Consider the following 25,366-nt stretch of genomic DNA (forward strand, 5'->3'; position numbering starts at 1 on the left):
TTAATATTTATTTACATTTTATTTTTTATATTGGGCAATTTCTCGCAATGTTGAGTGCTTGTTGCCTGAGAGTTTGCTTGTTACTTGTTTGTTTTCCATTTTGTATGTTGAAAAATTGTAAAAAAAAAAAAAAAAAAAAAGATTCCACTGTAGCGTATCTACAGTACATATATGCTACTAGCGTGCGTCGCACCTTGCCGAAACTCCACAGCTTGCTTCCTCTGATGAGCCCGGCGGCGATCTCGCAAACGCAACGCTGCGAGCTCTCGTGCGCCTCGCCAGCCAGCTGCTCCAAGTGCGGCCAAAGCACAGGCAGGAAGACGGGGGCCGGGCGAGGGTTTGGGGCCTGCCCCGCTCCGGTATAACTCCTGGTGCCCCGGGCGGGCCCCGGTGGCTGGTGGGCTGTCCGGTAGCCCTGCTGCGCTGGCTGTCCGCCCATTGTGGTGCCGGGTGGATGAGGTGGGGGGCGGCGGGGGGTGGGGGTGCTGGGGGGCGGGCGTGCCACCTACACCCGCCGGGTTGGGTGAGGCCCCGCTGGTCGCTCCTCTTACTCACTTCACTAGCTTGCACTATACACTTTGTAAATATACACATAGGGCACACAACACATTTCTTGGTGGGGTGGGGAAGGGTGGAAACACCGTCTTCACCCTTCAACTCCCCTCCAATTTTAATGCACCTCACGTCCAAGGGGAGGGGTGAGTTGGGGCGGGGAGCCATCAGAGGGGATGGACTGCAGTGCCTGGCAGCGCTGTGGTCCCCCCCATTTGTGTCCCTGCCCCACCACTTTGTCCCTCCATTCCCTTTTTTAATGCACCACACATATACATATTCATTTTTTGGGGGGGGATACGGGTGTGTCGGAGTAGGGGAAATTTTTTCCCTCTGCTCCGACTCACCTGCTCCCAATTTTAATGCACCACACGCACACACTTGTATATACACTGGGTGGGGCCACATTCACGGTGTAAGGGTAGAGCTCGCCAGTCGGCGAGCTGGCGGACTCAGTAACAGGGTTAGGTGTCACTTGTACTCTGGCGTGACGACCGGGGCCTCTCCCCACCGGGCTCGGTGTTCTGGTGTCCCGCCTTCTCCCCTGGTGCTTCCTCCTCTGCTTCCCCCCTCCCGCCGCGGTGCAAATCTCGCGCGGCTGGAGGTGGGGTGGGCACATCTTCCCTCTCTGCGCTGCTGCCCGGTGCCGGTTTCCGGGGGGGGGTGGGGGGTTCTCGCGGGGGGCCGGGTTCGCGGGGGGGGGGTGGCGGCCGTCGGGGGGGGGCGGCTTGTTTGGGGGGGGGGTGGAGGTATGGGTGGGTGGGGGGTTGGGTGCTGGGGGTCGGGGTGTGTTCGGGGGTTTGGGGGTCGGGGGTGGTGGGGCCTGGGTCGTGGTGGATGGCGGGTTTGGGTGGGGTGCGGGGGGGTCGTGGGGGGATGGGGGCTGGGGACCGGTGGGGCGCTGTGGGGGCCCGCTGGGCCTCGTTCTGCGGCCTTGGGCTCGGGGGTGTGGGCCGGGGCTGGGGCGGGGGTGTTCCGGGTATCTGGGTCGGCTCGCTGACCGGTGTCCGCTCGGGTGGCTTGGGGGTGGCCTTGGTGCTGCCGCGGCCTGGGGATTCCGGGGGGGGTGGGGGGGGGGGGGGGGGGTGCTCGCTTTGCTGGACCGCGGTTGACGGCTTCTCTCTTTGGTGGTGGTCCTTATGCATGCCAGATCCGTCGCACCAGCATCTACTGAAACTCAACAGAAGTACCCTCTCCCTCCCACAGCCCCTTGAATCAGTTGGTGCTGGTGTCTGTGGTTCTCACTTTTCTTTATCTATCCTTCCCTCCTTCCTCTCTTTAGTTTTTCCTCTGGTCACTTGAGATCTTAATTTATTAGAAGTATGAGGTTTCTGGGGTTGGCATAAGACTCCGGTTTTGTAACCACGCAGGAGGGGTCTTGTTGGTGCTGGACTTCACTTTGATGGATTGGATGTACTGGCTTCTATTGATCTCACTCTGCCTTATCGATCCTTCCCTCCTTCCTCTCTTTAGTTTTTCCTCTGGGCTCTTGAGATCTCGCTAAATTTGCTGGAATTTAGAGGCTTCCGGGGTTGGCGTAAGACTTTGATTTTGTAATCATGGGGAAGGCAGGAAGTGTTTGGTCGGTGCTGGATGTCACTTTGATTTACCTTTCTTTTCTCTTTATTTCTTTTTTTTCTGACCTTTTCTCTGGTCTCCTGACCATTTAAATCTCACGACTCTGGCAAGATTCTGAAGTACCTGGTTAAGGCGAAGGGTAATGGGATATTTATAAGGTTTTAGGTGAATGAATGAGTATAAATTTATACGTATTTGCACGCACGCACGCAAACGCACGCAAACGCACACACGCAAACGCACGCACGCACGCAAACGCACGCACGCAAACGCACGCACACATACACACACACAAAAAAAAAAAAAAAAAAAAAAAAAAAGGAAAAGAGCAATGATGACAAGACGTTGAATCGGTAAGACTACCGAATGAACAATTCTGAGCTCTTCAAAAAAAAAAAAAAAAAAAAAAAAAAAAAAAAAAAAAAAAAAAAAAAAAAAAAAAAAAAAAAAAGGCAGGAAGACGTCGCCGTAGTTGCGAAACAGGCCCTGTGTCGATCAAAGCGGCGAGCGCGGGTGACTCGGGTTCGTTCGAGGGGGGCCCGAGCCAGGCCCTGGCCCCAGCCCGAGGTACGAGTCGTACCTTAAAGAGATAGAAACGTCGCGGGTTGAAGCTGTCTTTGCCTTTGCGCTCCTCCAGTGAGAGGAAGTCCATCAGCTGCTCGATGAACTCCGGATCAGAGAAATATTCAAAGATGATCTTTTCAGCCTGAAAATGGACAACAACGCAATGAATTGCGTGTGAGACGTTGCTTGTGTTGTGTGTGTGCGCGCGTGTGCGTACCTCGCTCATCTCCTCATACGGCAGGTCATCTTTCAGCTTTTCCGAAGGAGCGTAGATCATCATTTCGCTAAAAGGACACAAAGAAAAGTAAAGTGGCAATGTAACATCAAATAGGAACTCAGACAGTACTGGAAGAAGTTCATGGTTGAAGTTTACAAGACATTTTTAAATGTTTCTTTCCATTTAGAATGAAAACTGTTTATTTTGGATTTCTACCTCAGGACTGGAGTAAGGGGGGGAAGAAAAAAAAAAAAAAAAAAAAAAAGATATTTACGAGGTACTTTACTATTTGCAAGCAAAAAAAATTAACTAAAAAATGGTTGTCACCAGGTATCCTTAATTTGTCAACATGGTGGGATATAATAATGGACATTTACAAAATGGAAGGCCTAACAGCATTTGTAAATCAGAATAACGGCTGGTTTAAGACTCGTTGGGGAAAAATGGTTCATTTAATTTTGAATTAGGATAATGATATGGTCACTCCCTGATGTTCATATTTCTTATATTGTTTTAACTTTTTTTTTATATTATTATTATTATTATTATTGTTCCCCTTATTTTCTTTTTTTTCTTCTTTTTTTTAAGATGGGAATTTTTTTTATGGCATGCATGTTTCTGCACGTGTGAACTGCACCCATCTGTCAAAGTGTGAAACGTTATAAAGAATTACAATTATATATAAAAAAACAAAAACAAAAAAAACAAAAGTACAAATGAATGTACATATAAGGTGGTCCCCCTTTTTAAGAAGGGGGACCGGAGGGTGTGTTCCAACTACTGGGGGATCACACTCCTCAGCCTCCCTGGTAAGGTCTATTCAGGGGTACTGGAGAGGAGGGTCCGTTGGGAAGTCGAATCTCGGATTCAGGAGGAGCAGTGTGGTTTTCGTCCTGGCAGTGGAACAGTGGACCAGCTCTACACCCTCAGCAGGATCCTCGAGGGTGCGTGGGAGTTCGCTCAACCTGTCCACGTGTTTTGTGGATTTGGAGAAGGCGTTGGACATTGTCCCTCGGGGAGTACTGGGTACCGGGCCCCCTGATACGGACTGTTCGGTCCCTGTACGACCGTTGTCAGAGTTTGGTCCGCATTTCCAGCAGTAAGTCGGATTTGTTTCCAGTGCGGTTTGGACTCCGCCAAGGTTGCCCTTTGTCACCGATTCTGTTAATAATTTTTATGGACAGAATTTCTAGGTGCAGCCGAGGCATGGAGGGAGTCCGGTTTGGTGGCCTCAGCATTGCATCTCTGCTTTTTGCAGATGATGTGGTGCTGTTGGCTTCATCAAGCCGGGATCTCCAACTCTCACTGGAGTGGTTCGCAGCCGAGTGTGAAGCGGTTGGGATGAAGATCAGCACCTCCAAATCCGAGACCATGGTCCTCAGTCGGAAAAGGGTGGCGTGTCCTCTCCGGGTTGGGGATGAGTTCCTGCCCCAAGTGGAGGAGTTCAAGTATCTTGGGGTCTTGTTCACGAGTGAGGGTAGGATGGAGCGAGAGATCGACAGGCATCGGTGCAGCGTCTACGGTGATGCGGACTCTGTTGGTCCGTTGTGGTGAAGAAAGAGCTGAGCCAAAAGGCGAAGCTCTCGATTTACCGGTCGATCTACGTTCCAACCCGGTCACGAAAGAACAAGATCCAGGATACAAGCGGCTGAAATGAGTTTCCTCCGCAGGGTGTCCGGGGTCTCCCTTAGAGATAGGGTGAGAAGCTCGGTCATCCGGGAGGGACTCGGAGTGGAGCCGCTGCTTCTCCGCGTGGAGAGGAGCCAGCTGAGGTGGCTCGGGCATCTGGTTCGGATGCCTCCTGGACGCCTCCCTGGAGAGGTGTTCTGGCCATGTCCTACCGGCGGGAGGGCCCGGGGACGATCCAGGACACGCTGGAACCTGGCCTGGGAACGCCTTGGGATCCCGCTGGAGGAGCTGGTTGAAGTGGCTGGGGAGAGGGAAGTCTGGGTTTCCTTCCTAAAGCTGCTGCCCCCGCGACCCGACCTCGGATAAGCGGTAGGAGATGGATGGATGGATGGATAAAAGTATATTTAAAAAAACACCTTCAAAAACACTTTTTTTTGAATACGTAATTTTGGTTCAACTTCACTAATATTATTTGATCTTATGAAATGCTGTCTTACATTTATTTTATTACTGTTGAGTGCCCAAGATGTTTTTATTATTATTATTATTTGGTTCCCCCCCCTTTTTTTTTTCCTTGGAAATTTTTTTTATGGAGGGATTAATGACATGCATATTTCTGCACGTGTGAACTGCACCCATCTGTAAAAAGTGTGAAAAGTTAAAGAATTACAATTAAAAAAAAAAGAAAAAAGTAAAAGTACAAATAAAAGTATATTTGGAAAACACCTTCAAAACACTTAAATACATAATTTTGGTTCAACTTCACTAATATTATTTGATCTTATGAAATGCTGTTTTACATACATTTTATTACTGTTGAGTGCCCAAGATGTTTTTTTCTAAGTTGTTTTGGGTTTTTTTTTTTTAAGATGGGATTTTTTTTTTATGGAGGGATTAATGATGACATGCATCTTTCTGCACGTGTGAACTGCACCCATCTGTAAAAGCCTGAAAACTTAAAGAATTACAAAATAAAAAAAGAAAAAAAATATGCACAAACAAAAGTATATTTAGAAAACACCTTCAAAACGCACACTTTTTTGAATACATAATTTTGGTTCAACTTCACTAATATCTGATCTTATGAAATTCTGTTTTACTTTCACTGTTAAGTGCCCAAGATGTTTTTCCCCATTCCAATCTATCACTGTAAAAGCACGTGTGGATTTTTTTTTTTTTTTTTTTTTTTTTTAAAACATCCCTTACTAGATAAGAGCACAAAAGGCAGAAGACATGGACGAGGTATTATCCTGTCTTGGGGATAAGCAGCGAGGATGAATGAATGAAAAAGTCCATTAGTCAGCAAGTTGCCCGCGCACGGGGACAGGAAGTACCGCCCCTGTACTTGTCTTATCTGGGCCAGGCTGTAAGTCATCCAGTCAGGCTTATAATATCTAGGCCGGGCCATGCGGCGGCTCCACCTCGTTAGCTCCCCGTCGCCGTTAAAAAGACATAAAAGTCCCCCCTGCACACTGCCCCCTCTCCCCCCTTCCCTCGCCGAACCCCACCAGACATCCAATCGACGCCGCCTCAGGCAATTTCCTCCTTACCTCGGCCACGAATAGTAGCCCACGTGTGTTTTCTCCACGTGCATCTGCGAGTCCCACGCCTCCTCGCTGAGGGGCAGCTCAGCCCTGCGGTACTGCAGCCAGCTGTTGGCCTGGCGGTCCCCGGCCCACCACACGCCCTCTGGGTCCGCCACGCCACCTGCGTCCACAAACATTCAATGCGGAGTGACGTCAATTATAAACTCAAACGCTTCTTCTTTGACTTTGTTGCTTGATTTGTTGTGTGACCAAGCCCTAGTGTTGGGCAAATCGATCCAAATATCGATATTAATCGATACAAAAGTCAGTATTGATATCGGATCAATACTTTTTCAGTTTGGCTCTTCTATGCACTACTGCGGTTTGGTCAAACGGATAACAGGCATGTCGCCACACACTCCGCTTGTGTCTGTCAGGGCAGAGCAGGCACACTTGTTCCTTTTTTTATTTTTTTTATTTAAAAAAAAAAAAAGGTACACTTGTTCCTGCTCTCCTTCCTCCATCCTGTTTCAATCGTGCACCGTCACATGATTTAGCATCTCATCTTTGTAGTCGATTGCCTGAACACATACAGTACTGTACTTGAAAAATAATACGTTTTGCATCTTTTATACATTTGTAGCTACATGATAATTCATAACATCATGTTTATTTAGGTTTAAAGAAATCCACAAAAGTGAAACGAAGGTATATATTTTTTAAATGTATTAGCTAATTTGTGTATTTATTTTTTCATTATTTTTTTTTTATTTTATTTACCTATCCATTTATTTTTTCGCCTACCTTATTTGTTTTTATTATTTACTTGTATACAAAAAACACTTGTATACTCACTTAAAATGTTTGATTTGTTCTTGTGTTCTTATCTTATTCTTTACTGCATGACCGATTTCTGGTTCATGTACAGCGCTTTGTATACAGCAATGCTTGTTTTAAAGTGCTTAATACAGTTGAGAATTTGTAATTTCTGAACAGTATACGATAAAGAATTTGTTTAAATGTGTTGTCCTATTATCACTCTGCGCACTTTAAGAAGGTAAAAAAAAAAAAATTCTTATGCTTGTTTTAATTGTTTAAGGGAAAATGAAAACATTGATAAAGTATTTTCTATTCATCAAACTGTCCCTGATTTTTGTTTAAAAAGGAAAAAAAAAAAAAACACTAAAAAGGTTGAATATGGATTCAATGATAGAGCTACCTTCTTTAAAAAAAAATATATATACACACACACACACACACACACGTATACACACACACACACACACACACACACACACACACACACACACACACACACACACACACAGTTCCCTCATTTTCCGCTGGGGTTAAGGTAAAAAATAATAAATAAATACCTGCAATAAATGAAACCTCTAAAACCCCTCACCACGCAGTTTATACAGTTTTCTCATCGAGGCATTTACATTTTCTCACATTTCTCTCGTTTAAACATTCTCAATGTTCATACTTTCATAAATTACATTACTAAAAAAAAAAAAAAAAAAAAAAAAAAAAAACTGCATGCAAAATTGCTCTTAAAAAAAAACAAAAAACAAAAAAAAAAACGAAAAACAAACAAACACGAAACAGTGAGATGGCGAAAAGTGAACCGCATTATAGCGAGGGAATACTACCATAATTTTCAAAAAGTATCGGTATCGGCGATACTGGCCCTGTATTTACTTGGTATGTGATCAACACCTAAATTGAGCTCATAATTTACAAATGTCAAGGGGCGTGGTCTAGTGTGGAGCTGCAATCTGATTCGCTCCTTGTGTTTTCATTTTGTATGTGTGTGTTTGCTAAACATCTAAAAGTGCATCAGCAACAAGTGTACTCTTCTTCAACTCACTAATGTCAGACGGCTTGACTGCTATTTTCTTTCTTGGTCTTTTGAGCTGTTTCAGGATACCAGCCATTGCTGATATTGCCACCTGAGACAGAAAGAAGAGAATTATAAGACAATCTGCTGTGATAAGAGACCACATTCCAACAACTGGTTTCTAATGACATTTAGACGAGGGTGGACCTTGCGTATGCTAATGGAGTCGTGTACGAGGCTCTGCGTGAAGTAGAGGACGGCGTCCGGCGGCAGCGGGTGGTCATCTCTCAGCAGGAGTGACAGCAAGTCTGCGGCCGTGTGCTCAAACTTCCACGGCCTGGATCACCAGACAGGAAGTGAGAAAGAAGGACAAATAAGATGTATTTAAAGTCACGCCCTATCCACTATATAGAGCACTATACAGTACAGTGAGTTTGTCATTTCTATAGTGTTGTTCAAAAGTGTAGTGAGTTTTCCGCTTTTCATCCATGCGGGAATAATTTGCCGATCTGTATGTCAAAAATGACAAAGATTTCTCAAAACATACATTTGTCTAAAATAACGTGATAGGATTTAATGTGAAATGTTTCCAGGCAGTGATTTTCAAAATGTGGTAGGCTACATGTACCAAACAGTTAAGTTGTTGACATTTTTTTATTTTTTTATTTATTTTTTTTTACTTTAAACTACGCTACTGCATTTCACATTTGGTCATAACCCTACCGTGTCAAAATTTCACACAAAATTTCAATGAGAGTCTAGGCCTGAAGACATCTACAAACTTAAGTTTTCATCGTAGTGGTAACACCACCTACTTATTTATTTATTTATTTTTATTTTTTTAACTCATTCACTCCCAGCCATTTTCACAGAAGCAATGCTCTTCACTCCCGACTGTTTTACTGGATTTTGACTGATTTTGCAAGGCCCACACAATATTGTGTTCTATTGCTATAAAAACATCTATCTTACCAAAACAAAGAAAGTTTTGTAGCAATTAGCATTAGAATATAACTACTTTTCATCATTATTTGCAAATCTATTTAGAATTGTGTGTATTTGAGCTTTTTTCAACATGGGGCCTGGTTGATCTCCTTTGCTCTGATGCCACCTGCTGGCCGTTTGTGTAATAACCATTTCTTCAATCGTTCTTCGCAGTTGAGAGGCTGCATCAAAGCCTTCTGTATACTCTAGCATAAATTAAAAATAAATTAAAAAACGTATAAATACGTTTGGGACACTACAAACATTTAAAATAGAACGTATTTATACGTATTTGGGAGCAAATGAGCGAGTAAATGTGTGTGAAATGCTGTTGCTGTGGCAACGCACTGCTCATCAAGAAAATAACTGAGGGGTCTAAACATGCACAAAATGTCAAACTGGATGGCTCAGAGCTAACTTCGGATATGAGGGCAAGTCCTGGCCCAAAGCCCAACAGTAATGGTGGAGCTAAGTGTTCTTTTGGGTGGTATTGGGTGTGAAAACTTTTGACAACCACTGTTCCAAGGTTTGCTACGACCTCTCGATTTGCTTGTAACACTCACAAGTCTCTGTCTTCAAGGCAGTCCAACAAGTCATTAACCAGCTTCTCATATTTCCTGAACAAGCAAAAACATTTACACATAGCTGAGAATTTTGTTTTTTCAATCACGCTGGCTCATGAAGGATTGATATTGAACGTCTCCTACCGCGCATTGACAACATTTCTGATTCGCTGGCGTTGAAGCCCCTCCTTCAGCTCCTCAAGAGAAGGCGTCTCCAACGTGACCATTTGCTGGGCCATCTCCACGCAGCTCTCGGACACCTGAAAATGGACAAGTTCGATGAGAAACACTGCAACGCAAAATCGCACAGAGGGCGGACGGCTCACGGTGAAAAAGACGCCGATGGTGTCGTGCTGCCGGTGGATGCGGTCGACGATGTCGTCCAGGAGCTGGCCCACCGAGGGCTCGTCCAGGGCGGTGGCGGGCGACAGACCACAGCGGACCAGCGCCGGCCAAACGGCGCCCACGCAGTCCCAGTCACGCATGCTGGCCAAGCACACGCCACTGTGCGCCGCCTGCAGGCAGTACAGCGCCCCCTGAGGGTGATGGAAATTAGTGCTGCATTCAATTGATTGACTAAATCAGATTAATGTGAATTTTGCATGAAAGTGTTTATATAAAAAAATAAAAAATAAAAAAAAATAAAAAATCCCCCATCAATACTGTTCATTATCTAGTGATTGGTGTTTATTTCGTACGTTGTATTCATATAGTGATTAAAAAAAGGGGTATTGATGTTACCGGTTCGGCCATTGTTTTCCCAAAGAAAAAACAGACATTTGCAAATGTATTATTTTGATTAAATAGAGAAGGTAATTGGTCTTCTTTCATGAAGGATTACAGAAATCAGTGAACAATTACTGCTGGTATGCTGAAATCACACGATTTGGATTATTTAAAAAAAAAAAAAAAAAAAAAAAAAAAGCTCAATTATTAAATAGTTGTTGATAAATTTGATCATCTATTACCTCATTCACTCGCAGCCATTTCCACTGAAGCAAACCCCTTCGCTCCCAGCTGTTTTACTGGATTTGGACTGATTTTGCAAGGCCCACAGAATATTATGTTCTATTTGCTATAAAAACATGGAACCTACCAAAAGAAAGAATAGTCTCTTCTTTCATCAGGAGGAAAAAAAAAAAAAACTACATTTCTATCCATTTACATTTTGCAGAAATTAGCATTAGAATACGGCTAAGTTTCATCATTATTCACAAATCTGCTTAGAATTGTAGGGAAACAACTTCATTTCATCATTGCCCTGGTTGATCTATTACAATCTGCTGCCACTTGCTGGCCGTTTTTGGAATTACTACCATTTTTCAACTCCATCTCTAAAGTTGAGACTGCATCAAAGTCTTCTGTAAGCTATAGCATAAAAAAAACATACGTCTTTGGGAGACTTAATACATTTAAATTAGAACATATTTATACGTTTTTGGGAGCAAATGAGTTACTCGTCCATTAATTGATGAATTTTAACAGCTCTAGATTGAAGGTTAGAATTCTACAAATTAAAAAAGGAAATCACCCTTAAAAGAGAGACAAGGTCACATCTAAAAACTGCAAAAAATACCTTGAATTGCTGCTGTGTGCTGGCGGTGTGTTGCGGTGATATTAGTTGCACAATTCGGGGTATCAGGTCTCGGTATGAGAAGCTGTAGGTTGCCAGCGCCGTGGTCAGCACGTTCTGGGCCTTGCTACGAACCTGCAGGGGAAAAAAATGATTCCAGTTTGGAATAAGGCTGTAATATAAAATGTGTGAAGTACTTTCCCGATGCTCTGTGTGCATGTGTGCGTGCGCATGTACCTGGCCATAAGTGCTAGTCGACAGCAGCAGCAGATCGTACAGTAGCTCTTGGTGGACTTCTTTGTATTCACTGCCCTCCACCACCAGTTTCCTCATCTTTTTATCACACATTAAAGTCACATTATATAAGAGACTAGTCCATTCATTCAGTCCACCAATTGACAAAGTAAACGACTAGTCAGTTGGGTCATTTATTTTTATTTTTTCTCTCTCTCATGTGAATACCTCGTGCTGTAGCAAGACCCGGTCGATGAGCAGCGCCCGAATGTGCTGCTTGTTCCCGTAAAGCTGTGCACAAACAACAACAACAATCATTATTTGAGCGATAAGACGCATTGGCGACAACGTTCCTCGCCAGGCGGCTCACCCGGTTTTCCATTGACTTCTTGACCAGCGTGAAACTTTTCCAGCGGGAGTCAAACTCCGTCTTGTGTGTGCCTCGGAAAAACAGGAGGTCGCTGATGATCTGCAAGCCATCAACGGCTCGGTCATAAATTTTGCTCAGGAGGCCACAGAGGAGAACATTCCAAGTGTAAAAATGGGCCCTCCAACAAGGCTTTCGTGCCATTAGGGTCCTAAAGGCTAAAAGATAAAGTTTGGCTTTCCTCATGTATTCACATACAAATGGAGGAAACAGAATTACTAGTGTTGGTTGGTTCATCCAATCTGCATCTAATTTAATGAAAATATAATCAGGTGGTGCCATTATGAGATCTTAATTATTGCTGCGCTCCGTACATGACATCCATCTGCACAAAGGGTAAAAAGTTTTTCTTTTTTAATTCATATATTTTGTTTTGTAAATATATTAATGAACTCAAAAACAATTCATGTGCTTTTCTACCTTTTAGGCTTGAATACCATAAAATGCAAAGGATTAAAAAAATATATGCATAAAATATGGACATTTATTATGATTATTATTCTTATTATTATTATTAACTACAACCCAATACTGGTATCGGCAGAGGCCCCGATACCGCATTAAACCAGTGGTATTAGTATCAGTGAGTACTCACAAGTAACATGCCGATACCATTAATTCCAACACTAACAATACTTTGGATGCAGCATCTTGTGTCTTGCTCGTGCACGACATTCACTGATATGTGACATGTTCACTACATGCCGATCAAAGATATCCTATTGGCCCTTGAATGCTCTGAACCAATAGCAGGAGAGAGAGGAAAAAAAAAAAAAAAAGCGGTATTGAAAAAATATAAAATTATTATTAATTAGTCAGAGTGTGTTCATATGAACAAACAAAAAATCAACTTTGTTCTGTATTATTTTGTTCAATGGCTGCAAGAATCAAATTTGAATGATTTGATTCATACATATACACACACACACACACACACACATATATATATACATATATATATATATATATATACACATATATATATATATATATATATACACACATATACATATATATATATATATATATATATATATATATATATATATATATATATATAAAAAACATCCGCCTTGGCGGAGGTAATAACAGAAACAAGGCACCTTAATGATGACAAAGAGTGACTTGGTGTCGTCCTCTGTATGCTCCAGGATGTGATCTGAATGGTGGGAGCGGAGGAGGCTCACATTACAGTAGCATGCAGTGAGTGTGTGTGCGTTTTTTATTTATTTTTTTTCATATGTGCGTTTACTCACGCAGCAGCAGCCGCATGGTGCGGCAGATAGATTCTCGGTAGTTCTCGCTTGAATCATCTGTACGGTGTGGGGGGGTGACAAATGAGCGAGGTCACAAAGTGGCGGGCGTGCTTATCGTTTGTGCTTTCTCACCGTACTCCACACCGATGTGCAGTTTGAACTCCCCCAGATTCACCATGGAGGGCACGCTGAGGGTAAAAAGCATGCATTGAGGGTCCCTGTGTGTATGTGTGAGTTTTGAAGCGTGTACGTCGGCAAGACTCACAGGTCGGCTACGTGAGCTCCATCCAGAGGGGGCAGCATGCTGCCCGCCCCGAGGAGGCAGTGCTGCACGATGGCCAGACTCTGCAACAGCGCCTCCCTGTGAACAAAGCTGTGCATTACACCCTGGGGAAATGTGTTCTACATAAAGAAATCTGTTTTGTTTTTTAATCAGGTTAATTAGAAGCTTTAATTGCATTAGCTTTGCAGTTATTGTTGCTATTGCCGCCTCACTCTCTTGCTCTGTAACTACTTTAAGCCTCCTATTGTCACAGGGATTCGAGGTAAAACACATCAAAAGATTTATTTTCACACCTGCTCATTGGCCGGTCTCCAGAGACGTGGCCCCCGATTCGCTCCAGCTCGGGCTTCAGAAGGCGGGACAAGAGCCGGAAAACAAAGTTCTCCTCCTCCAGGCTGGGGACGTGCCAGCACAGACCCAAAGCGGCAACATCGCCAGGCCGACCCCAATCCTGGACAAAGAGCCGCAAAACAAAATGACCAGGAACTTTTTCGGGTAACGCAATTTTAAGTCAAAGAGTCAACTACTGGTCAAGTTCACCCAACGGCTCTTGAGAATTGCAGTATAATTTGGAGATCGTAGAGCTAAATACGACAAGTAATAAGTATTACAGTATGTTGAGAAAAATAGTGTATGGTTATAGATGAGTCAGTCAGAAGCAGTTCTACAAGCAACAACAGAAGTCAATCAAAAGTTAGCATCTGCATCTTTGTAAAGGCAGAAATAAATAGACAATAGAGCTCTGGTGAGTGAATGAGTGAAAAAGTGAATGAGCAAGTGAGTGAAAGTGTGAGAGTGAAAAAGTAAACTAGTGGGTGAAAGAGTGACTTAAAGATGAGTGACTTGGTGAAAGATGAAGTGAGTGATTGAAAGAAAGTTAAGGGTGAGAGTGAAAAAGTGTTAGGGAGAGAGTGAAAGAGTGGGTGAAAGGCTGAGTGAAACAGTATGTTCAGTAATTGAGTGAGTGAGTGACTCACTCGTACGGGGAGGTCGTGGCAGAATCCCCCCGCCGTGCTGCGGTACTCCGTGGGGTAGATGAGCGAGAGCGAGCGCAGCGTGTGCTCCAGCAGGGCCGCTGCCATCGCGTACGCACGCTTGCAGCGCAGGCGCACGCACGTGCTCAGGACGCGCTCCAGCTCGCCCGCGTACCTCAACAGATGCTCGCCGTCGATGCGGGTCACCTGAAACACAGGCACGCACACACATTGCGGAGCAGCATATTAAAAATGGGAGCAGCGCAGTAAGTCAGCGCGTTTGGCTCGCTCGACTCCCAAGAGTAATAAAACACAACAGCGAAGGTATCAATATGTTCTGCTTTACGACAAAGTGGCCCGATATTTACGAGTTGTGTCGGGCAGGCGGGCCGGGGGACCGCTGCAAGAAATGTCGTGTGGTCATTTTTTCCCCCCCCCCCCACACCTCCATCTTTCTCAAGCAATATCAGAAACTTTCAGCAGAGATGAAATATCATTTCTCGGCATGCCCGAGGGCAGCAGGTTGGGCAAGTGGTGAGCACATCTGGCACACTAACCTCGGACAGTAGCTGGAGGTTCCACAGCAGCTCTTTATCCAGCTCCTCTTCACTCTGGAGATCCTCATCTACACATACATAATAAGATGATTTTTATTATTTTTGTTAAGTTTTCAATTTACAGATTCACCAGAGGATGCTTTATCAAATGAATGGAAGCAGACTCCTCATTAATAATTTGTAGGGGTGTTAAAAAAAAATCGATTCGGCGATATATCGCGATACTACATCGCGCGATTCTCGAATCGATTCAAAAAGGGCAGAATCGAATTTTTTTTTTTTTTTTTTTTTTTTTTTTTAGGATTCACACCTTGAGCATGGAAGAATGTTATATGAACGGAACATTAAGCCTTAATATTTTATTTTAATGCTGTTCAAACATGAAACAGATTACAACCTCTATAAGACTGAAATTTCAGATAAATAAATAATACATTTTCATATAAATCTTACACTCTACAAGCTTACTGATTAGTATTTTCTAAATTTGAATGAAAAAAAATCGCAACAATCGACTTATAAATTCGTATCGGGATTAATCGGTATCGAATCGAATCGTGACCTGTGAATCGTGATACGAATCGAATCGTCAGGTACTAGGCAATTCACACCCCTAATAATTTGCATCAATTTATTTTTTGTCTTTTGTGAATAAGTCAACTCAATCTTACACGATGGGGTCAAATTGAGCTGTTCAGAGTTTAAAAGTCAATACAAATAAGTTACATTAATGTGATAATTTGTTGGTCTTTTCTGAATAATTGCACATTTTTTTTAACCCATCAGATAAATTGTCTGGTTTAAAACTCATGATTTTTTTTTTTTAATGAAAAAAAAGGATAAAACTCCTGCTGGCTTTGGTTTCTTTTAATATTTTTTTAGGATGTTCAATCTTACACAATGGGGTCAAATGAAGTTGTTCAGAGTTTAAAAGTCAATAAAAATAAGTATTAATGTGATAATTTTTTGGTCTTTTCTGAATAATTGCATTTTTTAATCCAGCCATCCATCCATTTATTAATAAATTGTCTGGTTTAAAACTCATGATTTTTTTTTTTTAATGAAAAAAAAAAGGATAAAACTCCTGCTGACTTTGTTTTCTTCTTTTAATATATTTTTTTAAGATTTTCAATCTTACACGATGGGGTCAAATTAAGCTGTTCAGAGTTTAAAAGTCGATAAAAATAAGTATAATATACTGTCACAGCAGTTAAAGAACGGGCATCTCATTCAACCCCCCCCCCCACGAAAAAAAGTACCGGTAGTCGCATTGAAAATTGACTCAACAGCAGTAATGTAATTGCATTGTATTTTTTATTTTTTTGGTGGGGGTGGTTAAATGTGCAATGTGTCAATTGGATATTTGTGGTGTAGCAGAGAAAATTAAAAAAATAAAACAGGCGCTAAAGCCAAGACTTCAGTCACAGCCAGCGAATGCTGACATCGTAATAACTCGTTCACCCTGCACATGTTGTTGGACAATAAGCATATATTAATTAAAAAGCTTCATCTAATTTATATGCACACACACACACACACACACACGCAAACACAAAGCCAATGTCATACTGACTTTCAGCAATTTGGAAAATGAGGCTGCAGCAATGCGGTACAAAGAGTTTGAGAGACTCGGCAGGATGACACTGAAAAGACAAAACAAACCAATGCATTCTGAGACGAACAAGAATTTTTAAAAAAAGTTCAACAAAGCATAAGGAAAATTGTAGAGAAATGACAAGACACTGAAAATGCAGCAACTATAATTGCAAAAGTCTCTGAAATAGGTGGGTTTCATGTGACGTCACGACAAGCGCCCAACCCCAGATGTGGGACAGGAAGTCCTTTCCCCATAGGAAAGAGCTGAGAAAATGCAGAGGTTTTGTGCTGTTTATGGCACACCAACCGGTCTAATCGAGAAAAAAATAAAAGCTACTTTGGCGGCCCGAAAGTAGTAACCAATAAGGGTGGGGGTTTTTTGTTTTTTTAAATTACCAAAAGAAGACGGCAGACCTGGATTAAAAACCTTCGTCTGAAATCCCGAGGAGCAAAAGTTGGACAACGCTCATATATGCAGTGATCACTTCGTGAAAGGTAAGGAATCGGATACAGTTATAAAACTACTTACATAGCTGAATAAAACTTAACAAGCCGGTGTGATATTAACGGAAACATAGCTAACCACGATAATACTACGTGGAGTTTGTTCTACAGCTCGTGTGTCCATGCTCGGTGGCTGTGTCTTTGTTTTTACGTAGCAATGCTAGCTACATTTGCTATCACAATGAGCGGTTCTTAAATTGAGGTCCTTCTTCCAGGAAGGCCACAACATACGTTAGACCTCTGAGAATGGTTAATGGTGGGAATAATTGCAAATAATAAGTTATCATACATTTGCTGCAATGAAGAACTGCTTCTGCTTGCAATGAAGAATGCTTTGCTCTGTTCTCACTCACATTCACATAGCCTGGCTATTTGAAGATGACTCAAAAGCTGAAGAACCAGAACATCTAACGCAGCAAAATAAATCGAACCAGTCTGCTGAGGTCGTCTGTTTTCTGTTAAGAAATGATTGCAAACTTGACCACACATACTCAGCAATCTTCCATTCACATGCACAACACATAGACAAACAAGTACACTGTGTTCCAACTATGCCTTGCATTTCCATTTTTAGGGTTGGAACACCCATGTAACTTGGGGTGTGGAAAACCAAATAAATAGAGAGGGTGAGGAGAGGAACCTTCAGAGAGTGCATGAGTGAATTATATTAGTCAGTTCCTCTCCTCTCTCTTCGCGAGCCCTGAACTGAGTGTCTTCTCTCCTTTTTGTCGTGTTTAATGGATGTCAAACAAGTAACCCTGACAGTTAACCTAGCAACACGTACAAAATAGCAGTTAAAGTAGAAGTTAGCTTGTAGTCTGATGCCATGGTACCTTTGTGTACATTTGAGTTGAAAAGAAAATGATCCTGAATCACATTTACTCACCCGAACAAAAACAAGACGACAGTCAGTTAGAGCTTCTTTTGATCAGAATTCGCTGACCCAACCACACACGAAATAGTTGTAAGCCTGAATGGCTGGAAGACAAGGTAATTCGCAATGTTGATTGCCTCCGACACGAGTTCGGAAAAATCTCTTTTCCTCAGAGTGTAAGGATTATATCCGACATATTTGACTATTTTTAGAACCTGTCAGCTACGTCCAGGCTTACCCAACGCTTCCCATCATTTTCAATGGGTGTTCCCTACTTCCTGACCCCCAGTTGAATTTCGCGCGCCGCCGGAATCACGTGATTGCAACCCACCTATAAGATGACTACAAACTAAACATGCACACTCAACACACTCACTTTTGCAGCCGCTCTGCACACGTCCGCCACCATCCTGCCCGACACGCACGTCTCAAAGATGTTGGAGGTGGCAAAGTTGTACACTTTCTCTAGTGCCACCTAACACAAAAACAAAGAAAAGTGTCACATTTTGTTTTGTGTGCGCACCTGTGTTTGCGCGTGCGTGTTACCATGTAGATGTGCGTGGAGCACTGCGTGAGGACGGTGCTGACGGTGGAGGCCAGGCCCAGTTCCACCAGACTCTCTAGCTGCGTCTGCGTGTCCGTTTCCGTGTCGTCCCGCGTCTGCTCCAGAGCGCTGCTGTCGATCACAGCAAAGCACCTGCGCAAGCAAAAACACACATGCAGGCCGGTCGGTCTGCTCGCACGTGATAAGAAACGGCCGACTGCAAGTGTTGAACTTGAGCTCACCTGTCCAGAAATTGCAGGACGAAGTCTTCAAATTCGGCAGAAGCAAAACACAACTCTCTTTCAATCTGGTAAAGCAGGAGAGGGACACAAATGTACTTGTTTTCGTCAGCTCATCCGTTGATTTGTATCGTGCAGGGTGCCTTGGTTGAAGCATGAGATGGATTTTTTGGTGATTCCATGTGGCTTGACATTTGAAATTAGAGTTAAAAATACGTTTAGGGACACATAAAGCCATCTCTGATTAAAATTTTGCCTGTGACCAGCGTTAACTGTTTTTCCTAAAATTTACGTGTAGTTCTGGACGGCATTTCCTACGCCTGTTGTTCCAAAATGAGCGGGGTGACTCCAGTTGGTGTGCCTCGTGGAAAATTTCGCTTTGAAAAACACCCCGACGGGACTTTAGATAAAACAAAAGTAATTTGCGTTTCATTAATTAATAATTGCTGAATTTCAACCAATTGATATGATGCTGTTACGTTTCGAGCAATACACGCATGCATGCAATGGGTTCTTTGCACAAATCCAGCACTTCCTGAACTCAATACCACTCCTTCATTTCCTGTCTTTCATGAGTGGACAAGCTGATTAATCCAGGTGTGCCTGACCTAAGTAATCAGGACAACACTGGTCAGACACACCTGGATTAATCAGTTTGTCCACTCATGAAAGACAGCAAACAAAGGATTGGTGTTCAGTTCAGGAAGTAGTCGAGCTGTGCAAAGAGCCCATTGTGTACATGCATTTAATCAATATTTGCAAATGACATTCAGATAATAAAATGCGTTAATATCAAAATATTACGGTATTTTGTATTTTATATTACACAATTTAGCTGATTAATCAAAATTAGAAAGTGTGATTAATCAGATTAAAAATTTGAATCGTTTGACAGCACTAATATATATATATATATATATATATACATACATACATACATATATACACACACACACACACACACACAAATGACGTAAATAAGATAGCAAAATAAACAATTTGACATTAACATTTAGCAATTTTGCATAGACTTCATTAAACTTGATGATTCAAATTAATAAAATAAAATAAATTTAAATTAAATGAACTTTTTTTTCTATTTTTACTTCATCTACAAATGACTTGTAAATAAAATAGCAAAATAAACAATTTGACATGAACATTTAGCAATTTTGCATTGACTTTATTAAACTAGCTGATTTAAATTAATAAAAAAATTAAATAAATTAAATAAACATATATATATACATATACATATATATATATATATACACATATACACATACACATACACATACACATATATATATATATATATATATATATATATATATATATATATATACATACATACATACATACATACATACATATGTGATCAAATGTGGCCCTTCAGCACAAGCCATACTTGGTGACTAAATTGGCAACGCACCTCTGACAGATTGCCGTGTCGACATGGAGCTGCCGAACAGTCAACCAAAGGCACCAGCGTGGTGAACGTGGTGATGAACTGGAATGTGATCTGGAATGAATTAAAAAAATAAAATAAAAAATAAAAAAAACGCCGCCCAAGTCAACACGGCCTCATGTTTTCAATGACAAACCAAATACGACCCTCTCTCACCATACACTTGCTGAAGTCGTTGGGGTCCACGCCCGGTAGCGAGCCCATGAGCAGGGGCAGTACGTGCAAGCGGCCCTCCGGGTAGTGCTCGCTGGGGGCCACCAGGCTCCGCGCCATGCCGATCATGCAACTGAGCGTGGCGGTGAGGGTGTGCGGCTCCGTCAGGGTCTCCATCGCCGCGTACGTTCTGTTATAAACGGTGGAAGGCTCGCATATGCGTAAACGTTAAAAAGAGAAATGTCGTCGGGATCGGCAAACTTACTTCTCCAGCACGGGCGGAATGGCCAGTTGTGGCGTGAGGAGGGCCAGGTTCTGCAGGGCGAAGGCGGCGTCCGTACTGCCCGTTTTACTGTATATCAAATTACATAAATATTATCACCAGTAGCCGTTACACTTTATTAAATGTGAAGAGAAATCGGAAGGCTTATTTAGAACTGATTTGACATCTTTTTCAACAAACTGTCCCAACAGGTCTCAACCATACATGCTAATAAATGACTGCTAATTTGTTATTCATTTATAAGGGAAGTGGCATGTTTTAATCTAGATCTGATCCAGATTTGACATCAAGTTAAATAGGCAAAAAAGAACTAAGACATTCTACAGTTCTGGATGAAATGCATTTTTGTTTTTTAATTCAATTTGATGGACATTTGCAAGTTTAATCTGGATCCGATTCAGATTTAACTAACATGAAAAATAAATAAATAAAAATGAAAAAAATCCCATTAAATATATTCCTACAAGACGGAACTGGATAAAATGCATTGTATGGTAACAAAAGACCTTTTATTCAATTTGAAGGATATTTGCAAGTTTAATCTGGATCCGATTTAGATTTGACTTCAAAATAAACAAAAGAAAAATCCTATTAACCATATTCGTATAAGACAGAGCTGGGTGAAATGCATTGTATTGTCCATGGTAACAAATGACCTTTTATTCAATTTGTAGGACATTTGCAAGTTTAATCTGGATCCGATTCAGATTTGACTTCAACATAAAAGAAAAATCCCATTAAACATATTACTACAAGATGGAGCTGGGTGAAATGCATTGTATTGTCTATGGTACCAAATGACCTTTTATTCGATTTGAAGGAAATGTGTGCATTCAACATGTTCATATGCACTGATTAGCAATTGCTAACAAATGACTGATAAATGGTCTTGACGTGTAAAGAAATTCTTACTTTTCAATTTGGATCTAAACCAGACTTGACGATACCTGAACATGGACAGCAGCGCAGCACCTGTGAGGCTGCGCGTGAACTCCTGCAGGTCCTCGTCGGTCAGCCGCTGACTTTCGGGCACCGGCGTGATCCAGCCGGGGGCGGCGTGGCGCTCGCGGTGCGCCCGGCGCACCACGCTCGCCGGCAGACGCTGGAGCAGGCGCATGAGGCGAGACTGTTGACACAAACACGCACGCTCCGTTTTAGTGCCATCGTCCCATAGGCACACCGCCGGCAAAAAGTTGCGTGCTTCATTATGATGCTGAGAATGAGCCAAGTTCCCGATGACAGCTTATAAATCAAAGCAAAGTAACTGTGAATGTGTTTGGAGTGGATGCGAACCTGCCAGCGACCGTGATTGGAGGGATGATAAAAGGAGGCGATGCTGTTAAAGAGGCGGGTCAACTCTTTCTGCGCCGGATTTCCTGGTCCACCCTGCACATAATAAATAAATAAATAAATATTGGAAAAAAAATAAAAACATTAAAAAAAAAAATTAAAAATCAGTGGCCCGACTTCAAGTGACCAATTTACGAGATCCACTGCTAGTCCTTGTTCTACCATCTGGCCCAGTGGAGCTCATTGCAAATATTTCCCCACTTAGTCACATTTTTTTTTTTTTAAGATTTCAATTCAATTCAAATTTTAATTTCACTCTTTAAAGTAAAATAAATGAAAGGGGATAGAAAGAAGTAAAACTTATGTCTGCCCCTGTTCAACACAAAAAAAAAATAAAAAATAAAAAAAATAAAATAATCAACAAAATGAATGACGCTTTCAGTCAAACAATACTACAAAATAATTCTACTGCATGTCCTTGTGCTATATAAATATATTTTTGCAGTAATTGCGCTTTTATACATTTTTTTAAAAACTACAAATAGACAATTAGATTGATTTTGTTTTACAATCCGGATTGTTCCACAGACTGACACCTTGATTGAAGTGCATCGTTTTTTGTTTTGTTCTATATTTAGTTTTCTGTTCCTCTTAATTTGTACTCACGTTCCCTTTTTATTAATTTGGTTTGTATATTGACTGGTAAAATTTCATGATGGGCTTTATATATTATTTTAAGGCAGTTAAAAACTAAAGTTTTTAGTTGTTTTTTTTTCTTCAATTTGTGACTAACGGGAGCTCAATTTTAAATTCATAGGGAATAGGGACCGAGTTTGACCGCGAATTGTGAAAATCAGCGAATAATTGACATTCCTTACCATTGGCATCAAAATAATATTTTTAAATAATTACTGTAAATAAACCTGAACAAAAAAAAATGCTAAGCAAGGAAATGGAACAAAAACACTGAGTTAAAAATAGAAATTTGGTGAATTTGTGAATGCCGATCTTTAAATATGCAGGGATCCACTGTATTATACTTTATTATTCCATTTTCATATATACAGTAGGATTGTCATTTTCCAATATTTTTAGAATTGATTACTTTATCGCTTATTAAAATCGGTTAATTGAATAATCAGATTGCATTTTATTTCGCATTTAAGTGTAATACAAAACTTTTTTTCACGATTACTGTTACCAATTATTTGATATTTTTTAGTGAAAACCCCCCCAGCTAAAAACAATTATGTAATTCACATGAGATAGATTTATGTATTCGCCAAACTTTTTGAAAATGAATCATTTCGTGGCTCAGTCATTGTTTTCCCAAAATAAAAGCAAATGTCTTATTTTGATTAAACACAAAAGTGAATCTGTATGCTTTAATAAATTACTACAAAAAAAATAAAATAAAATTCTGAAATGATTACTCGATTAATCTTGACACCGCTAAATAAATATAATTCAAATTTCAAAGCAGGATTACCAGCAGGGCCGTTATCCACAGCACCAGGTGTCCGATGTCGTAAGAGTTGGTCAGGTAGCGCAGCGCCACCGTGTGGTTGACGCCAACAGGGAGGTTCAGACTGCGCAGGATCCTGGTGAAGATCTAATAAACGCACAAAACATTCGCCATGATACTGAACCTGATGAAGCGATTCCACCAAAAACTCACGGTGGGGATGTAAGGGGTCCAATCCACGTAGCCGATGTTGTCGTTGGCCAGGCGAGCGAACAGATTGACCAAGTGCTGCGAGGAGAGAGAGAAAAAAATAAAATAAAAATAAAAATAAAAAACGTGACAAATGCTCGTCTGAATAGCGGAGACTAAACCACACGCGTCACTGGGGATGACTCCATCATTTTTGTGGAACGTGAAAGGCGGCGTGATTCATGGCTCAAATAACATAGAAATTATTTGCACAGGTTTATGGGGGAATAAATGAGGCACATAAATCGCAACCAATCTCAATATAAATATTGCATTTGCACATGAAATGGACAAGTGTGCGCATGTTTTGTGTCTCACCCCTTCCCAGCTCGGCTGATTCTGCACCGACAACCAAAGATCCATCAATTCATCGAACCACAGCCTGAAACTCAAAAAGAAGAAGAAGAAAAAAAAAAGAAAGAAACCCATCAGAAATGAATTGGCATTTTGGCCTGAGGGGCAAGTGGTGCAATTGACCGTCAGAACAATTTAATGGCAATTTTTGGATTCATTTCCATACATGACTTTCTTCCTGCCAACTCTACCTATCCTTTTGCTGCAGTGTGAAAATGGCGTATTAAGACCATTGCTACATGTTTTTTTTTTTTTTTAAATATAAATATGGTTAGTGGAATTATTCTCAATTACTTTCTGTTACTCCCCCTAGAAAGAAGAAAATATTTGTATTATTACTAGCGCTGTCAAACGATTAAATTTTTTTTTTAAAAATCAGATTAATTACATCTTAGAATTTTGATTAAACATGATTAATCACCGACTTAAAAAGGCTTTTTTTCCCCAACATATTTTACCCGCTGAATTTGAAGCTCACCTGTTATATGTTAATTTTTGACATTTAATGTAATGAGGACATTCTTCAAAAATTTATATCCACTGCACATGCTCATCCCGCTTTTTCTAATCAATTAATTATTTGCATAATTTAAAATGGGCAAAAATGACCTACGGCATATGTAAACATCTATTAAATGCTTTACTTTAATGCATGTAGTTATGTTTATTGCTCAAACTCCAACAGCTACCTTTAACGTAACCATCCGCTGTCGGCTAAAAAGGATCATCTGCGGTCAAAATTAATAGTGTGATTCTGGACGTTTATTTTCAATACATTGAGTAATTTGAATGAATATGTTATACCTCCTAATGTTCTATCAGCAATTTTTGGTGTTCCCCAACTGTGGAAGTACCAAACATACTTAAGCGTGCCTTGGCTTTTACAACTCTTCTAGCTCGAAGGTTGATTTTGATTCACTGGAAGCACCCCCATTCCCACTCACATATTCGCTGGGTTAAAGAGGTATTATTTGATCTGAAACTGGAGAAGTTGAGGTGTTTAGTTTAGTGGCTCTGTTCAGACATTTAATGACACATGGGATTCTTTCGTGCAATATATTGAGCATCTGAATATTCCTTTTGACTTGGAGGATGATTAACAGGCGTTTTTATTTTAATTCAACCTTGTCTATTTTATTTTTTGTTTTGTTTTTTTCCAAATCGTCGGTGTGCGTGTGTCTGTGTGTGACTAGTTGGCCTTGGGTGGGGATGTGGGTGGAGGGATAAAATACGGCTGTACTCTTTAAAATGCTACTTTCAGTAGGCCGTTGGGTTGTGTTTGAAAAATGTTCAATAAACAAAATTGGAATAATAAAATTAAGTGTGATTAATCTGTTGTAATACAATGATTCATGCCATAATTTTTTGTGATTAAGTAATTAGTTAAAGCTTTAACTTTGACAGCACTAATTATTACTTTGTATTTTAAAGTACATCAATTGTCCTAAAATGTAATAAATAAATAAATAAGAGAGCCACTTCCACCTAGTGTCGTGGATGTGCAGTTATACTTTATTTTAGCATGGGGGGTGGGGGGGAAGCCTGTTCCCTGGTGTCATGCTAACGGCATTTTTAAAATACAGTGAG

The 25,366-nt window shown here is 41.3% G+C and overlaps 1 protein-coding gene across 1 annotated transcript in view; it reads right to left on the bottom strand.

The window, feature by feature from the left end:
• LOC144005350 (proteasome activator complex subunit 4B-like) overlaps nucleotides 1–25,366 on the bottom strand; it is a 42,193-nt gene that overhangs the window by 11,932 nt on the left and 4,895 nt on the right. Inside the window, exons 6-38 of the mRNA XM_077503476.1 lie at nucleotides 23,744–23,807; nucleotides 23,390–23,464; nucleotides 23,201–23,323; nucleotides 21,715–21,807; nucleotides 21,369–21,547; nucleotides 20,404–20,490; nucleotides 20,142–20,328; nucleotides 19,950–20,039; nucleotides 18,521–18,585; nucleotides 18,281–18,431; nucleotides 18,111–18,209; nucleotides 16,334–16,403; nucleotides 14,761–14,828; nucleotides 14,207–14,410; nucleotides 13,523–13,680; nucleotides 13,212–13,307; nucleotides 13,079–13,134; nucleotides 12,947–13,003; nucleotides 12,794–12,849; nucleotides 11,634–11,732; nucleotides 11,492–11,554; nucleotides 11,267–11,362; nucleotides 11,033–11,164; nucleotides 9,783–9,992; nucleotides 9,601–9,716; nucleotides 9,457–9,510; nucleotides 8,117–8,246; nucleotides 7,940–8,021; nucleotides 6,091–6,247; nucleotides 2,912–2,978; nucleotides 2,711–2,836; nucleotides 2,583–2,616; nucleotides 194–312 (exon numbers count right to left, since the gene is read on the bottom strand). Coding sequence (XP_077359602.1) covers nucleotides 194–312; nucleotides 2,583–2,616; nucleotides 2,711–2,836; nucleotides 2,912–2,978; nucleotides 6,091–6,247; nucleotides 7,940–8,021; nucleotides 8,117–8,246; nucleotides 9,457–9,510; nucleotides 9,601–9,716; nucleotides 9,783–9,992; nucleotides 11,033–11,164; nucleotides 11,267–11,362; nucleotides 11,492–11,554; nucleotides 11,634–11,732; nucleotides 12,794–12,849; nucleotides 12,947–13,003; nucleotides 13,079–13,134; nucleotides 13,212–13,307; nucleotides 13,523–13,680; nucleotides 14,207–14,410; nucleotides 14,761–14,828; nucleotides 16,334–16,403; nucleotides 18,111–18,209; nucleotides 18,281–18,431; nucleotides 18,521–18,585; nucleotides 19,950–20,039; nucleotides 20,142–20,328; nucleotides 20,404–20,490; nucleotides 21,369–21,547; nucleotides 21,715–21,807; nucleotides 23,201–23,323; nucleotides 23,390–23,464; nucleotides 23,744–23,807 — 3,463 coding nt within the window. The remainder of the gene's footprint in view (nucleotides 1–193; nucleotides 313–2,582; nucleotides 2,617–2,710; nucleotides 2,837–2,911; nucleotides 2,979–6,090; nucleotides 6,248–7,939; nucleotides 8,022–8,116; nucleotides 8,247–9,456; nucleotides 9,511–9,600; nucleotides 9,717–9,782; nucleotides 9,993–11,032; nucleotides 11,165–11,266; nucleotides 11,363–11,491; nucleotides 11,555–11,633; nucleotides 11,733–12,793; nucleotides 12,850–12,946; nucleotides 13,004–13,078; nucleotides 13,135–13,211; nucleotides 13,308–13,522; nucleotides 13,681–14,206; nucleotides 14,411–14,760; nucleotides 14,829–16,333; nucleotides 16,404–18,110; nucleotides 18,210–18,280; nucleotides 18,432–18,520; nucleotides 18,586–19,949; nucleotides 20,040–20,141; nucleotides 20,329–20,403; nucleotides 20,491–21,368; nucleotides 21,548–21,714; nucleotides 21,808–23,200; nucleotides 23,324–23,389; nucleotides 23,465–23,743; nucleotides 23,808–25,366) is intronic.

The sequence above is a fragment of the Festucalex cinctus genome, chromosome 17 (assembly GCF_051991245.1).
Source record: "Festucalex cinctus isolate MCC-2025b chromosome 17, RoL_Fcin_1.0, whole genome shotgun sequence".
NCBI lineage: Eukaryota > Metazoa > Chordata > Actinopteri > Syngnathiformes > Syngnathidae > Festucalex > Festucalex cinctus.